This window comes from Taudactylus pleione, unplaced genomic scaffold (assembly GCF_031769625.1).
Source record: "Taudactylus pleione unplaced genomic scaffold, aTauple2 ptg000520l, whole genome shotgun sequence".
Classification (NCBI taxonomy): domain Eukaryota; kingdom Metazoa; phylum Chordata; class Amphibia; order Anura; family Myobatrachidae; genus Taudactylus; species Taudactylus pleione.
Genome location: NW_028284922.1, coordinates 10,196,856 through 10,212,524, shown reverse-complemented (window position 1 = coordinate 10,212,524; position 15,669 = coordinate 10,196,856). Strand labels below are relative to the sequence as shown.

The 15,669-nt window shown below is 44.4% G+C and overlaps 1 protein-coding gene across 2 annotated transcripts in view; it reads right to left on the bottom strand.

Moving 5' to 3' along the window:
• The window catches only part of LDB2 (LIM domain binding 2), a 497,768-nt gene that overhangs the window by 35,684 nt on the left and 446,415 nt on the right, over window positions 1-15,669 (bottom strand). For both annotated transcript variants that reach the window (XM_088450642.1, XM_088450643.1), the window contains exons 4-5: window positions 15,167-15,289; window positions 11,745-11,828 (exon numbers count right to left, since the gene is read on the bottom strand). In XM_088450642.1, the coding sequence (XP_088306768.1) occupies window positions 11,745-11,828; window positions 15,167-15,289 (207 nt within the window). The remainder of the gene's footprint in view (window positions 1-11,744; window positions 11,829-15,166; window positions 15,290-15,669) is intronic.

Genomic DNA, 15,669 nt, shown 5'->3' with positions numbered 1-15,669 from the left:
TGAGATAAGGGCAGGGCCTGTGCTACCACTAGGCAAACTTAGGCATTTGCCTAAGAGCGCCGGCCACTGCAGGGCGGTAGTGTGGACGGCACATACGTCCACACTACCGCCCTGCAGTGGCCGGCGCTCTACACTACTGCCGTCCGCACTACACTACTAGGAACAAACACACAGCCGCCGGCTCCGGCAGCTGTGTGTTTGTTTTAGCAGCCGATGAGAGTCAGACAGACTCTCATCAGCTGCTGCGCCCACTGCAGGAGCCGGGCTTCCAGCTCCCGCAGTGGCTGATGGGAGAGACATCATGACGTCTCTCCCATCATGCACAAAAAAAGAAGTACAGGTGCTCAACTCCAAATTAACTGATTATATATAAATAAATACATTTTTGCAATGAATAGAGGTTTTTGGCATAATCTTGGCCAAGGTTACGGGCCTACCCACCGCATCCGGGTAACCTCTGTCTGGTAGGTCCCTAACATACTAGGATTCAGATCCAGAGCACAGGACACCCCCAAACTAGCCCAGCTAAGCCGCCCCAGGACACCATCATAGTAAGAAAAGTGCAGTGTAAAAGAGATAGTTAAGAGCAGCCAGGCTGCATATAAAGAATAAAAATAAAAAGTGAAGTTCATATATAATAAACAAACGGTGAAGGGTTAAAATGTGTTATAAAGGAAAAATGTGTTATAATGCGATGCCCTGAAGCAGATCAACCAAAGCAATCCAGGGGGACCCACGCCCCAAAAATGAACCAAAGCTGCACTACACAGTAAATATTTGCAGGACTTACCTATATTGTGCCTCTGACTGGTGTGCATATTACAATGCCAGACTCCATGCTCTAACCAATGTAATAAGGGTGCTAGCCTGAGTGGAAAGTGTCTCAGGCTTTCCAGGTGTGCAAAGCAATGCACTGATTGAGTCTATATAGGAAGTGGGCCTCAGACTGGGCACTGATGGGGGTACTACTAGGGGCCCTGATGGGGGTACTGCTAGGGGCACTGATGGGGTTACTACTAGGGGCACTGATGGGGGTACTACTAGGGGCCATGATGGGGGTACTACTAGGGGCACTGTTGGAGGCACTGATGGGGGTACTACTAGGGCCACTGCTGGGGGGACTACTAGGAGCACTGCTGGGGGGCACTGCTGGGGGTACTACTGGGAGCACTGCATAGAGGGGGACTATTACTAGGGGTACTGTTGGCGGGACTGCTACTGGGGCACTGCTGGGGCAGACTGCTACTAGGGGCACTGCTGGGGGGACTACTACTGGAGGCACTACATAGGGGGGGATTACTGCTGGGGGCACTGCTGGAGGGGGCTACTACTAGGGGCACTGCTACTGGTGGGACCACTACTGGGGGCACTGCATAGGGAGGGATTACTGCTGGGGGAGGGCTGCTATTGGGAGATTACTACTGGGGGCACTGCTGGGAGGGAGACTACTACTGGGAGCACTGCATTGGGGGGACCACTACTGGGGGCACTGCATATGGTGGGTTACTACTGGGGTCACTATATAAGGAGCACTGCATAGGTGGGGGACTACTACTGGGGGCACTGTATAAGGACTTGTGTAGCTATCAAGGGTGGGGGGAGGGGTGCATAAGGCTGAAGAAATGCCTAGGGTGCCAAGAAATCTTGCACTGGCCCTGGATAGGGGCAACTCAAAATTGACAGCATAGATGCATTCAGAGTGAACATATGGCAGTAACCATTATAAACGTATGTCTGGTACATGGATGTATGATATTATATTTATACAAATAAGACGATTCACATTGAATGTCTTGGTATTTCAGGTAATGTATTTTTTAGTTAATGTTATCTATTACACTGGGACTACAGGGATGGCAAAAGTGCCAATCCAGGGTCACATTTTGTTTTCCATTATGCCGATATCTACATCCCTGGGGGTTTAGAAGCTGGTGCTGGTTCACTTTATTGTTGGAAATTATATGTGCAGGGCCGGCCCGAGCCCAAATCTTTTGGTAAACGACTATATATTTTGGCACCCCCTGGTGTACTTTTGCACGGGCCTAAGGCGCTTGTCCGAAAAAAGTAAGGGGTCGTGGTCTCATGGGAAAAGTCATAGTCATAACTCAAACACCATTTTTGTCATGCTGGAGGCATTCCCAGTGACCTGACAGCTGCTGAGCATGCCCCAGTCCCTCTCTTCAGTAAATAGATGCGGCACGAATGCAAACGGCATTTATTCACCACTTGCTCTAAGCAAAGCAGCGGGTGATAGCGGGCCTCCTAACCCCCTGCGGGATACTGCAAGCCGCAGATGTGATGGTGGGACAGTGCCCGGTATATCTGGGTCCTAGTTTGAAACCATGAGAAAGCTATAATGAAGTAAGATAAGCCACAGCCTTCACCATTTCCAACACAATTTTCTATATTACAAACAGGACAGCTGATAAAGCTCTGTCACAACATACTGAATGTATAATGGAGGGATCACAGCAGATATCTCCTGGTGTCCCTACATTTCAGCCAGCAGCCGCAACCCACAACACAAAGGTTTCCAATGCATTACGGAATTCAGTCCCCGCAGCCAGTGGCGTCCCTACCTCTCTTTGCACCCGGTGCGGGCAGCGGCGGGGAACTCGTACTGCCGGCAAATAAGGCGGCGTGGCATCGCAGGCGGGGGATCGTGACCTCGTGTGCGAACCCCAGTTTTTTGTCACACCAGGGGTGCTGGAGGTGCAGGCCGCCCCCGGTGACCAGCCTGTGTGGAGTGCCGGCTCCCTCACTGTGCTAGGAGCAGAGAGCTGCACGTAATGCAGCACCTGGCTCCTGTCACTGAGGGGGAGCCAGCACTTTGGTGTCACCCCTCGGCTGGTGACACCCGAGTGCGGCCCGCACCCCCCTTGTGATGCCAGTGCCTGCAGCTTACACCATCTGTAGCCCATGGACTACATATTGCATACCTAGTTAGGAGACCCTCCCCGGCAATTGCCCCCGCACATGTGTGTTCAGTATACTGTGCATGCGCAGAACGATAATGTAATATATTTTGTAGGGCGTGGGCATGCACTTAAAAAATATAATCTAATTTATAAAACAACTTGATATTATAATCAGCATTGTAAAATCTTTTCCTATCTTTTGCTTACAATGAACAAAATAGGAGTCTCCTAAAAGGTGCTCCAAAACATATAAATAAATCTAAATAGAATATAAGGGATGAGCTCAATAAGAAAAACCCTAACCACCTCTCCAGGGCAAGATGTGTATAACTCTAAATATACTGTAGCTGCACATTTTGACTCTGTTTTATATTGTGGAAATGATCTTGCATCCAACTGTTAATAAGACCCTTAGATATTGTATATTATTGTATCATTCATGCATTAGTTTGAGCAACATTACATTGTGTGCAATCCAGATCCTGCTTTATGTAACCATGGAGTTTCCCTGTTTGCAGTACGGAGGGGACATGACATGTTTAAAAGTGGAACGACTCTTTACAACAAAACACAAACAAAACACACTAGCACGATTTTATTATCTTGTGCCTGGGAAAATGATCTCTTTTAAATTATGCTGGTATATACAAAACCGAGAGTTGTGATCTATTTTGCCCAAAAACAATATTCTGCTCCGAATTCCCACCCTGATTTTCCAATGACAATAACATGGGCAGAAAAAAAATGAATGTTAAATATGATTTTTTACATTTTATAATGAATGTATTAATTCTGTTGGAAAATGAGGGACCATATGGGAGCAGTTTATTGTTTTGTTGGGGAAATGGGAATGCAGGGACAGAAGAAGACCTCTTGTGAAATGTATATGGTTTGCTAGGTAACACATTTAATTCCTACAGTATAACATAACGAGTTTCAGGTATAAAATGTTCAGACTAGAATCCACACAGGTATCAGCATGTTCCTGGGTCATTTACAGTGACAGAAAATATAACTCGGGGGAATACAAACTATTTCCTGGTATATAGTTTGATTTTCCTCTTCAACTGTTTCTGAGTTTTGCTGAAAATCAGAATCCACTTCCAAAAATATCTTTAATTAAATACATTACAGGAGGGAGTTTTGGCTCATTTAACAGAATTATTTCTCATCATCCTCATAGACAAGGTGTGGGGTACATTTAATTTATGTGTGGTTTATCGTGTTTAACTACTCTTAATTACAAACAATATAACAGCAGCTAATGTTATTAATGACAGTCACTGATTTTTAGTGTACCTTAAATGTTCCAAATGGAAAACTTATAGGGTGGATCGGCCAGTGAATGAATATTTTCAGGTTTAATACAGTAATATTCAATTTAATTCATACAACCTTAGATTAGGTCTGTTGACTATGGGCCTGATTCAGACACGCTCGCGAGTGCACAGCACTCGCAAGTGGGTCGATGGTGGCCCAGTGCGCATGCGCGGTGTGCGCCATGCGCGTGCGCAAGCCCCGTAGTGAGTGAGAACTTCACTCGCTCCGGGGCTCACAACAAAATGGGGCGGCTGTCGATGTTGATCGACAGCTCGCCCCGTTTTGTAGGCGGGTAGGTGGGGGGTGGCTGCACAAACGGAGGCGTTCCTGAAGGAACGCCTACCGTCTGTGGGCGGACCTACTGACATCACTCGTGATGTCAGTAGTGGACTTCCTGCAGTATTAGAGCAGGAAGTCCACTCGGCATTGCGAGTGCTGAGACCCTACCTTAGGTTCTCCTCGCAATGCCGATGGTCGCGATAATCGCGACCATCGCCAGGCCACTCGCACAACCTGTGGGTGGTCACCCACAGCTGTGCGAGCGGTCTGGAGGCTGAAAAAAAAAAAAAAAGAACGCCCTGATTCAGAGCGAGCGCTCGCAAACAGTGAGTGCCTCTGAATCAGGCCCTATGTTTTATATATGCAAGTCATATTATTAATTTTCTGGACTTGTCTGGTTATTTGTTAGCATTGTGCATTCATTCACTGGTAATTTCTACACCTCTCCTGTTTTTTGGTTGTAAAATTTCAACTATTTCTTCATAGGCCTATTCATCAAAACATAATTATCACTAGTGATATGTTTTAAACTCGCTGCGAGTTTAAAAAATCTTTTGGAGGCATTCATCATATCTCACTAACAAAAGTATCACTTCCGAAAAGCTGCTCTTTTTGCAGAGTCAACTTTTTGAAAAAGTGATACTTTAGCCCTTACAGGTGAGGTATCCATAAGGAATTTCTCACTGGGTCTGCCCCCCCTCTCTATTCTTCACCACCCCACACGTCCCCGCGGCTACCACGGTTGTCCGATCCGGCCTCCTTCCACACACCCCCACGGCCACCGCAAGTGTCTAATATGGAAACCCCTGTCACCCCCCCCATGGCCACCACAAGTGTCCGATCTGGTCTAAGCAGCCCGCCCACCGGAATTGAGGGTGTCCGAGCTGCAAACCCCCTCCCCCCATGGCATCCTCACCCCCTTCCGCTCACTCTCACCTGTCTTCTGATGATGAGATTGGCCACATGTCTGTGGTGCCCCGGAGCTCTCAGCTGCTGGGGCTCTGCAATGCAGACACAGCAGGGAGGGATCTTAATAGATCCCTCTGCTGGCTGCAGTGGCTGGACTGTTAATTTTCACAGGCTACCGTGTAAACAGCAGCCTGTAAAGATTATTGGGGGCTGTACACAGTGGAGGCTCCAAATTCAAATAGGGGAGCCACACCAACTGCCACTCCAAATGTTGTAAAACGTTGCTGGTTGAAACTCACTGGCAGTTGGTGTCGCTACCTGTTTGAATTTTGGACTGCGCTGCAGCCCCACCTCTGAAGCCTCCATTGGTTGTACGCCATCTCAGGGTGGCGTACAGTTTCTCAGTCAAGTGCCAAAAAAAAGACATTTGGGACTTGATGAATTTCGTAATTTCTACATCTCCATGAATGATGAATGGGTCTGACACTTAAATTATACAAAAGTAGGTGAACATTTTATTTTTCACCTGCTTTTGAATAAATTAAGTAATGATGAATAGACCCCTCAGTCTTTTAACGAAAATAAAAGTATACATACTGTAGTATGTCCACCTGGACGTTATACTTCCGCTACTTGCACACCCTGCCAGATGTAACCTACACAGTGCGCCCCAGATGGCTGCCTCGGATGGTTCACTCTTGGGCAGGATGAACAAACACGTGGATCTATTAATTCAGTGCATTTCATATTTCAAATGTTTCAGTCACCCGTAAATCTCATGTCCGAACTGCAGCACTGTTTGCTGTATTTACTATTCCTTGTTATGTAAAATGTACTTCCACCCCACTGTATGCTATGCTGGTGTCCTATACATCCACTGAAGTGCATCCTCCATGGGCAGTATGTACTTCATGAGGATCTATTCACAAAGGGTATATCATACTGCCACACATGTGTCACTTTTCCCATATATTCCTTGGGTCCTTGTATGGTTTATCACCCACAGTGCAACCTTCGTAGTGCGCCCACCATGGCTGCCTCACCTGGTGCACTCATGGATGGGATGAAAAATACATGGACCTGACTACTATGTTGGGACCCTACTCCTAGCGTCAGGATTTTGCAACCACCCATTTTGTGTCATCTCGTCTAGGCGTAACCTATTCCACCCAGGGTAATCCTACGTAGTGCGCCCAAGACGGCTTCCTCATTGGTACCTTTGTGGGTGGAATATATAACCCATGGAAGTTATTTCTCAAAATGTTTGCACCAACCCTGCAATATGCTTATTGTGCTCTCTAGATTTCGGTTGATTTTAATTATCTCAGTGTGGTTTTCTATTTTTTTGCAACACCAAATCCTTGTACAATGTACCATGTTTTCTGATGTCTGTAAAGCGACTTTGAGTCCTATGGGAGAAAAGCGCTATATAAATAAAATTATTATTATTATTATTATTATTATTATTATTATTATTAATAATAATAATGGCACATGTCTCAAAGTAGTTTTTATATTGCTGTACATCTTTCCAATGATTTTATTACCACTGCTTATTATTAGTAGGCTACTGTCATTTTGACTGATAATTTTTCCTATTATAGTATAGTATTATAATCCTGCTATTATTATACTTACCGCACTGTCATATTTACCTACACTGTCAATTTTACCTGCATACTGCCAATGGATTGACTTGGCCATTGCATAACATTCCACTTTTTAGCCTTAAAAAACTCTTTGGTTACTTTTTCGGGTCATTGTCCATCTGCACTGTGAAGCGCCGTCCAATGAGTTCCGGAGCATTTGACTGAATATGCGCATATAATATTGCCCGAAACACTTCAGAATTCATTCTGCTGCTTTTGTCAGCAGTCACATCATCAATAAATACAAGGGAACCAGTTCCATTGGCAGCCATACATACCCACGCCATGATACTACCACCACCATGCTTCACTGATGAGGTGGTATGTTTTGGATCATGAGCAGTTCCTTTCCTTCTCCATACTCTTCTCTTCCCATCACTCTGGTACAAGTTGATCTTTGTCTCATCTGTCCATAGGATGTTGTTCCAGAACTGTAATGGCTTTTTTAGATGTTGTTTGGCAAGCTCTAATCTGGTCTTCCTGTTTTTGAGGCTCACCAATGGTTTACATCTTGTGGTGAACCCTCTATATTCACTCTTGTGAAGTCTTCTCTTGATTGTTGACTTTGTACACCTACCTCCTGGAGAGTGTTCTTGATTTGGCCAACTGTTGTGAAGGGGTTTTTCTTCACCAGGGAAATAATTTCTACTGGCATCTTTCCATCACTGTTCAAGCATGCAGTGATTACTCCCATTCTGAAAAAACAAAATTCTGACCCTAACACTCTCTCAAATTACCGTCCTATCTCCCAGCTCCCATACCCCTCCAAGCTACTGGAGAGACTTGTCTACACCCGCCTCACACACTTTCTTAACACCTACAACTTATTGGACCCACTTCAGTGTGGCTTTCGTTCCCAGCACTCCACAGAGACAGCACTGACTAAGGTAGTAAATGATTTGATCACTGCCAAGGCTAAAGGCCATTACTCACTCCTAATTCTTCTAGATCTCTCTGCTGCTTTTGACACTGTTGACCACTCTCTAACAGTTACCCATCTGATCTCTTTATCACTGTTGATAACTCAACAATCCACCCCACCCCACAAGCTCGTTGCCTTGGTGTCATCCTTGATTCTGAACTGTCCTTTGTTCCCCACATTCAATCTGTCTCAAAATCATGTTACATACATCTAAAAAACATATACAAAATTCGACCATATCTCACACAAGACACTGAAAAAACTCTAATCCATGCACTCATTATTTCCCGCATTGACTATTGCAATAGTCTCCTTACTGGTCTTCCCAAAAACAGGCTATCGCCATTACAATCCATTATGAATGCAGCTGCGAGGCTTATCTTCCTTGTCAAACGTTCATCGTCTGCTGACCCGCTCTGTCAGTCCCTCCATTGGTTGCCGGTTTTCTACCGTATTCAATACAAAATACTGTTACTTACACATAAGGCCATTAACCGAATTACACCAACATACATCTCTTCACTCATCTCAAAATATATCCCAACCCGACCTCTCCGCTCAGCACAAGATCTGCGTCTCTCATCCCCGCGCATTACTTGCTCCCATTTACGGTTACAGGACTTTCTTCAGGCTGCACCCACTCTATGGAATGCCTTACCACGCACAATAAGACTTGCCTCTAGTCTTCAATCCTTCAACCGTTCCCTGAAAACTCATCTCTTCAGATAAGCTTATCAGAATCCAGAAGTGACCATATAACCTTCATAGCTTCCATGTCTTATTACATCCCCTCTCACAGTCCACACATAACCTCACATATTGTCTTTCCTTCACATACTCCTGACATTTGGCCGACATTCCTGTGTGACTGGATCATGCAGCCCACCAAGAAACTCTGCATTGTGGCCGGACCAAATTGCAACATATATAGCACCTATCCTTGTGTATCAATGCCTATTTCCCTATAGATTGTAAGCTTGCAAGCAGGGCCCTCTTACCTCTATGTCTCTCTGTTATTACCCTGTTTTGTTCTATAAATGTTTCCAATTGTAAAGCACAACGGAATATGCTGCGCTATATAAGCAACTGTTAATAAATAATAAATAAATAATTGTTTTCCGTGGTCTTCCGGGTCTTTTGGTGTTGCTGAGCTCTCTCTCTCTCTCTCTCTTTCTTTTTAAGAATGTTCCAAACAGTTGATTTGGCCACATCTAATGTTTTGGCTATCTCTCTGATGGGTTTGTTTTGATTTTTCAGCCTAATGATGGCTTGCTTCACTGTTAGTGACAGCTCTTTGGATCTCATATTGAGAGTCGACAGCAACTGATTCCAAATGCAAATGTCACACCTAGAATCAACTCCAGACCTTTTACCTGCTTAATTGATAATGAAATAATGAGGGAATAGCCCACACCTGTCCATGAAATAGCTTTTGAGTTGATAGTCCCATTACTTTTGGCCCCTTAAAAAGTGGGAGGCACATATAGAAACCATTGTAATTCCTACACCGTTCACCTGATTTGGATGTAATTACCCTCAAATTAAATCTGAAAGTCTGCAGTTAAAGCACATATGGTTTGTTTCATTTCAAAGCCATTGTGGTGGTGAATAGAGGCCAAAATATGAAAATTCTGTAAATGTCCCAAAATTTATGCACCTGACTGTATTGTCGGGGAAAAGGGTCAGCTTTATTTAATTTATTATTTAAAGCAGTAAAAAGGTATGGTGGCAAAGAAATAACTGCCCTATACACAGTATTGCCATCTTGCCCAAACAATAAATAAAAGGCGTAGATGGGGGCCAACAGACAGCCCATTAACAATAATTTAAGGCTTAAAAGGGGTCAACTGCCAGATAAGGAGTTGCCAATAAACGGCCCTATTGATGTTGTTGAACTACACAACCCAGCATGCCCTGTCACAATTTTAGCATGTCCTCATAGTAAAACTGTGTCAGGTCATGCTGGGGTGTGTAGTTCTGCAAAAGCTTGAGGGACGCTTATTGCCCATCCCTGGCCTAGATGGTGCTAACTGTCAGTTCATCACCAAAAACTCAAGGGAGTATACTTACCAATCAGGTTCTACTTATAATTTATTTGGCACCTTCTAGAAGATAATAGCTAGAATCTAATTGGTTGCTATGGGCAACCACTCCACTTCTAAAAACCTTGGTCAGCTCCTAACCCATCACCAACAACTCAATGTGTAGATGGGGGCCAACTGCCAGGCAGTCCCTAACAACTCAATGCGTAGATGGGGGCCAAATGCCCGCCCATATTAACAACTCAATGCCTAGATGGGGGAACTGCCAGCTCATTACCATCAATCTACAGTATTGTTCAAGACTGCAATGATCTGCAGATCCTCAATACAGTCCTTTAGAGTGTAAGGGGGAATTTACTAGGAATTGTTTTGATGCTCTTGGTGGTGATCTGCAGTGATATACAGTACCTCTGAGTTTGCAAATTGGGAATTTACTAAAGAGCAACTCACATGGATTTTGTCTATAGGCCTCCATTATAATATAACTTCCCAACCCCTATAGGCAAAAGAACCCCCAGGAGTCATAAATTCTAATAATAATATCCCCACACCCCAATTTTCCAAACCAACCCTTCTCCCCTGTAAAAAAAAACCCTCCTCCTACCCTGTGACCAGTATGTTTTTTATTATTATTTAACCCCTACTCCCCCTCCAGAGTCATATGTTCCCCTCCTCACACTGTGATCCCCGGCACATGTGTCCTAGAGTGCTGTTCGCACAGCATTCTAGGAGTGATGTCGGCGGTCACAGACTGCTGCATCACTTTCGGGAGGTCCGGGGAGTCGGAGGAGATCCATTCTGCACTTGTGCCGAACGGATCTCCTCTGCAATAGCCGGGGGAAACAGCGGTGTGGTACGGTTGCATGTGATGCAACGTTGCCAGTTAAAGCACTGCCGGCTGTGGTTGCATCACATGCGACGCCGCCAGTTAACTGGAAAAAGAGTAATATTTTTTTTTATATGACATAGGATCCCACCAAGCATAACCAGCCCCGGTTCTTTGAGCTGGCCCTGGTTAAAAAAATACGGGGAAAAAATTGTGTAGGGGTCATTATTTAATGAACCAGCACTGTGTTCTTGGATCTGGCCCTGGTCCTCAAAATATGAAAATTTGCATAGGTGTCCACCCGTATTTTTAGAGCCAGCACATACAGTACAGGCATATTTTGAATGGACTACTATTGTGTAAATTGTCAGCCCTGTATGCCAAATCCTCTGTAAATGTAATTTTAGCACATTCATTAATACATCAACGTGGTATGACAAAATAATCATGTATTAACAAATCATTCTGTACACGTGGTTGGGATATAGCTGTGAAAGCAGTGCATTACTGACACAAGTACTGAAGTACCTCATGTAGGTGGGTGTAAACCCTTTATGGAAATACAATTACTCACAGCAGCTATAATAAACTCAATTAATACACATTCTGTGGTTTTGTACCCATCATTTTAATTGTTCTTTTTCAAATTTGTTTTTTTTTTAAATAAAAAAAATTCAAATAAACAAAAAGAAGTCTGTCGTATACAAGTCTGGCACTAAAATAGATATTATTTATAGTCTCTGTAATGGTCATAACTTATTCTGCATTTTATTATCATTAACAATATCCTTGGTTCGTGTTACAGATTCCGCTGTATTGACCATACATTGTTTACATATTTCAATAATCAACTGAACTTTATTCGAGGTTGTCACTTACCCTGAGGTAGTTGAGGGTGAAGTTGGTTAGACCCATCCTAGTGATGTTTTTGGAAAGTTGCTCTAGCACCTGCGGGTCTGGTGCCTATAAACAGAGGAAACACAATAACATATTATTAACTAAACGCATAACATTACAGTACAGTACAAAACAGTAAAATGTTACTACAATATTTAACTGAATATAAACTACTCAACAATCAGAAATATCACAGGTATATTTCTATAGTCAGACATCTGTCCATTTAGGGGTGGTCGTGCCGAATTAAGTTTCTAACTGACTGCTAGTTCCGGTGGTGGACACTAATGCACCGGAGCAATTTAATGCTGCCACTTTCACTGCTAATTATCATCGGCGAATGTTCACAGATGCGTACAGAGACGGCCAGAGCAACGCATCCCTCTTCACACTCTAGACCTTTTAGCAATAGGAATGAACGGAGCTGGGGTGGGGGGCCTAACTATCAAGCTCTGAAAACTTTCAGTTTTCAGAGAGCATGATAAACGGCATTTGCCACATCGCATCCACATCGCATCCTCAATGATGAAGGGGCCTGTTACATAAAACGGGATGCAGTTATGCGGTCGCCGGTCACAATCCCGATGCCGGAATGCCGGCTAGGGATTTAAGACAGGTGTCAAGATACCTACGCCGGAATGCAGAATGACGCGGGCCCGAACGAGGTAAGTACAGGTGCCCGTATTCTTAGCCGCGGGGGTGGGGGAGGGTTAGGTTTAGGGCACCCCAGGGGGACTTAGGGTTAGGGACCCCCGGGGGAGGGCTAGGCTAAGGGAAGGGGGGTTAGGGTTAGGCACCTTTAGGGGGGCAGTTAGGGTTAGGCAACCCCCAGGAGGGTTAGGTTTAGGGGGTGGGGAGGGGGGGTTAGGTTTAAGCACTAACGGGGGGAGGTTAGGGTTAGGCACTAGGGGGGAGGTTAGGGTTAGGCACTCCTAAAGGAGGGTTAGGGGGAGATGGAGCGTTAGGGTACTTACCTCACCCTGTCGGGATTTCAGCCTCTTGGTCTCTCGCTGCCAGGATTTGAACCAGCGGCTATACAGCCACTGGCAATACAATCCCATTCCACATAAAACATTTGCTTATGCTTAACCCACAAAATGTCTGCAGCCTGAATGGGTAATTGATAGATAATGCTCATTTTTTCGTCACCAAATACTTTTCTGACTTAAAACTCTTTCGCATACTGCCAAAGTATATATCTATATTTTACTCTTTTCCTCACCTACAGTCCTGGTCACTATCCTTTGTATAAGTCTCTACATGAGGAGGCATCATCATAATTGTGTGACTGCCCCGGCAATCACTGTGTGAGCAGCAGTAAGTTGGCTAATACAAATGTGTCTTTAAACATCTTTGCTGTAGTCGCGGCAAAAAGTGCCTCTCAGCGTGCCAGGTTCTGTGAGACTCTGCTAGCTCCAGGCTTCTTTTTTGCCATAAACGCATCTAAATCCCATCGCGATGAAACTAGAATGCACCAGCAGAATATGCTGATTACTTTGTATGTATATTTGTGTGTGACTGAGTCTAAGGGCAGAATTTACGAAGCAGCAGCTTCTCCCGCTGCTGCTTCCCGGCGGGTTGCAGGTACATATTTAAAACAGTACCTAGAGTCAGTGTAACGCCGCTGCTTTGTAAATTGTTCCCTTAGAATCCGTATACGAAGTGCTACAGTATAGCGGCTGCAGCTTTTTCCATTTAAAGTTCCGTTGTGCTTCATTTACAGACTCAGGTGCACATTGATATACAAATGAATCAGCACAGTCTACTCTTGCATCCTAGTCGCATCGCAAATAAAGACACCTATGACACCTATGAATGTCATAGTTTCCAACTTCTTAAAATAATTGCCACGACAGTTTGGTGCATCTCTGCACGTTAAATATAGTACACAGGGGTGCTGAACGCAGGAATCACTGTGAGAGGTGATGTGTAATCTATCACTGTCACTGTAAGCAGGTTCAGGCTGCCTCTGGGGCTACACCACTATTGAAAATTTTTGGATGCCTCCAGCGTTACTAGTGGTGCAGCTGGATGCGGCCATAGGCTGCATTGTTCATGCTACAGTATTGGTCCTACACGGCTTCTATAGGACCAATTCTCTGATCGCCAGTGGCGAAAGGGCTGGCAGAGTGAGTGCAGCTGTGTCCTAGGCAATCCTGCAGATGTACTCCTCCTCCAACCTGCCTGTTGAAATGTAAGGAAGACAAGCAAGTGCAAGGTATGGAGGTGACCCTCTTTATTACACATATAATTCACCTAGCACTACTGGGAAAGGGAAGGATCTGATTTCAGGAGGATGGACAGATGATATGAAAGAGAAGCAGGAGGGGGGAGAGGGTGCTGAGAGAGAGGAAGAAAGGGGTGTAAAAGAAAGGGAAGAGTAGGAAAGAGGAAAGATAGGTTCATGAAGAGAAAGGGCAAAGGGGATGGGGGGAGGATTGACCCACCAGACCACCATGTGATTTAATAATTACAATTATGTCCAGGGAAGGCAATGATGACTACTATCTATTGGAAAGGGGGGGGGCAGCTGTGTTTTTGCCCAGGTAACAGAAAGTCTACAGTAGCTTCCAGAGCCGTAACTACATTTTTTGGTGACCTGTGCTGGAGAGAGCCACCCCCCCCCCAAATTTTGACTATAGGGACATAAGATAGTGCAAATGAAAAGGGGCCATGGCCTCATGGGGAATGGTCAGGGAAGAGATAGGGGAGGCCGGGAGATGCTGGGGATAAAAGAAGAGGAAGCTACAACTGAGAATGATAATAAACAGGAAAACTGACAGCCCCAAACAGTGCCCCCTGTCCTGCGGTGCCCTGTGCCAGGACACTGGTTGCACTACCCTAGTTACGGCCCTGGTAGCATCACCCCTGACAGTATGACATGGACATGTGTGCAAACCTCAAAACATGGCCAGTTCCAGGAGGGACAGAATGCTCTGTTCCTGGACTTACCTCTTAATTTATGATTGCCGTCACCTGTGCTGAACTAGTTTATTGATGAGAAAGGTATTTCAGCACAGGTGATGGCAATAAGAAATTGCGAAGGAAGTCCAGAAACAGAACATTTTGTCCCTCCTGGAATGGGTCATGGTGGGAGGAATGCATTTGTGGACTACAAACCCCATTATTATGTATACTGTTTTTCCTTGATTCTAGGCCATTAATTTGCCCTCTTATTGTTCCCATCCCGATCAATAAACAGGGAATACGTGCCAGGGAAAGAGAAAGGCTAGTGAGAATTGCACTATGCAAAACAGCAGAAATTGTACTGTGCAAGATGGTCAATATTGCATGCCAGGGACATTCACAAGGACAAATCTTTAAAACCTGGGACTGTGCCTTAAAATTATGGACAGTTGGCAGATATGGAAGATCCTGCTCCACAGCTGAATGTAAATACTTACATGCATGGCTAGTATGCTGCGAGGTACTAATTCTCTGTATTGTCTAATGGTAAAGTGCCACGTCTTGATTCTCATGAGATCATCAAATGTAAACTCCAGGATGAGCCGGCCTTCAGTGCATACCTACATTACAAACATAAACAAATACATGTTCACATTTAAAGGGACATTTACCTCACAGTGTGTCTTGTGCTGGAAAATAAATATGAAATTACTGTTTTTATGTGAACTAGGACAAACTTCAACTTGACGGTTTAACTGTTGTGTAGAAAGCCTTACAGGACACATATTTGAATAAGTATATTTTATAACCCCATTACATATTTCAAAATGGAATCCTTTAAATAATGAGGTTTCTGTGCCCGTAAATATTGGAAGCATATTTCTGTTTCTAAATGAATCATATGACAAAACCACATAAGAGCCAAATGATCATTTAAATATATATTGTGCAGACCACTGCTAAAATAAACAAACAAATATTATTATGGTTTGAGCCGTTT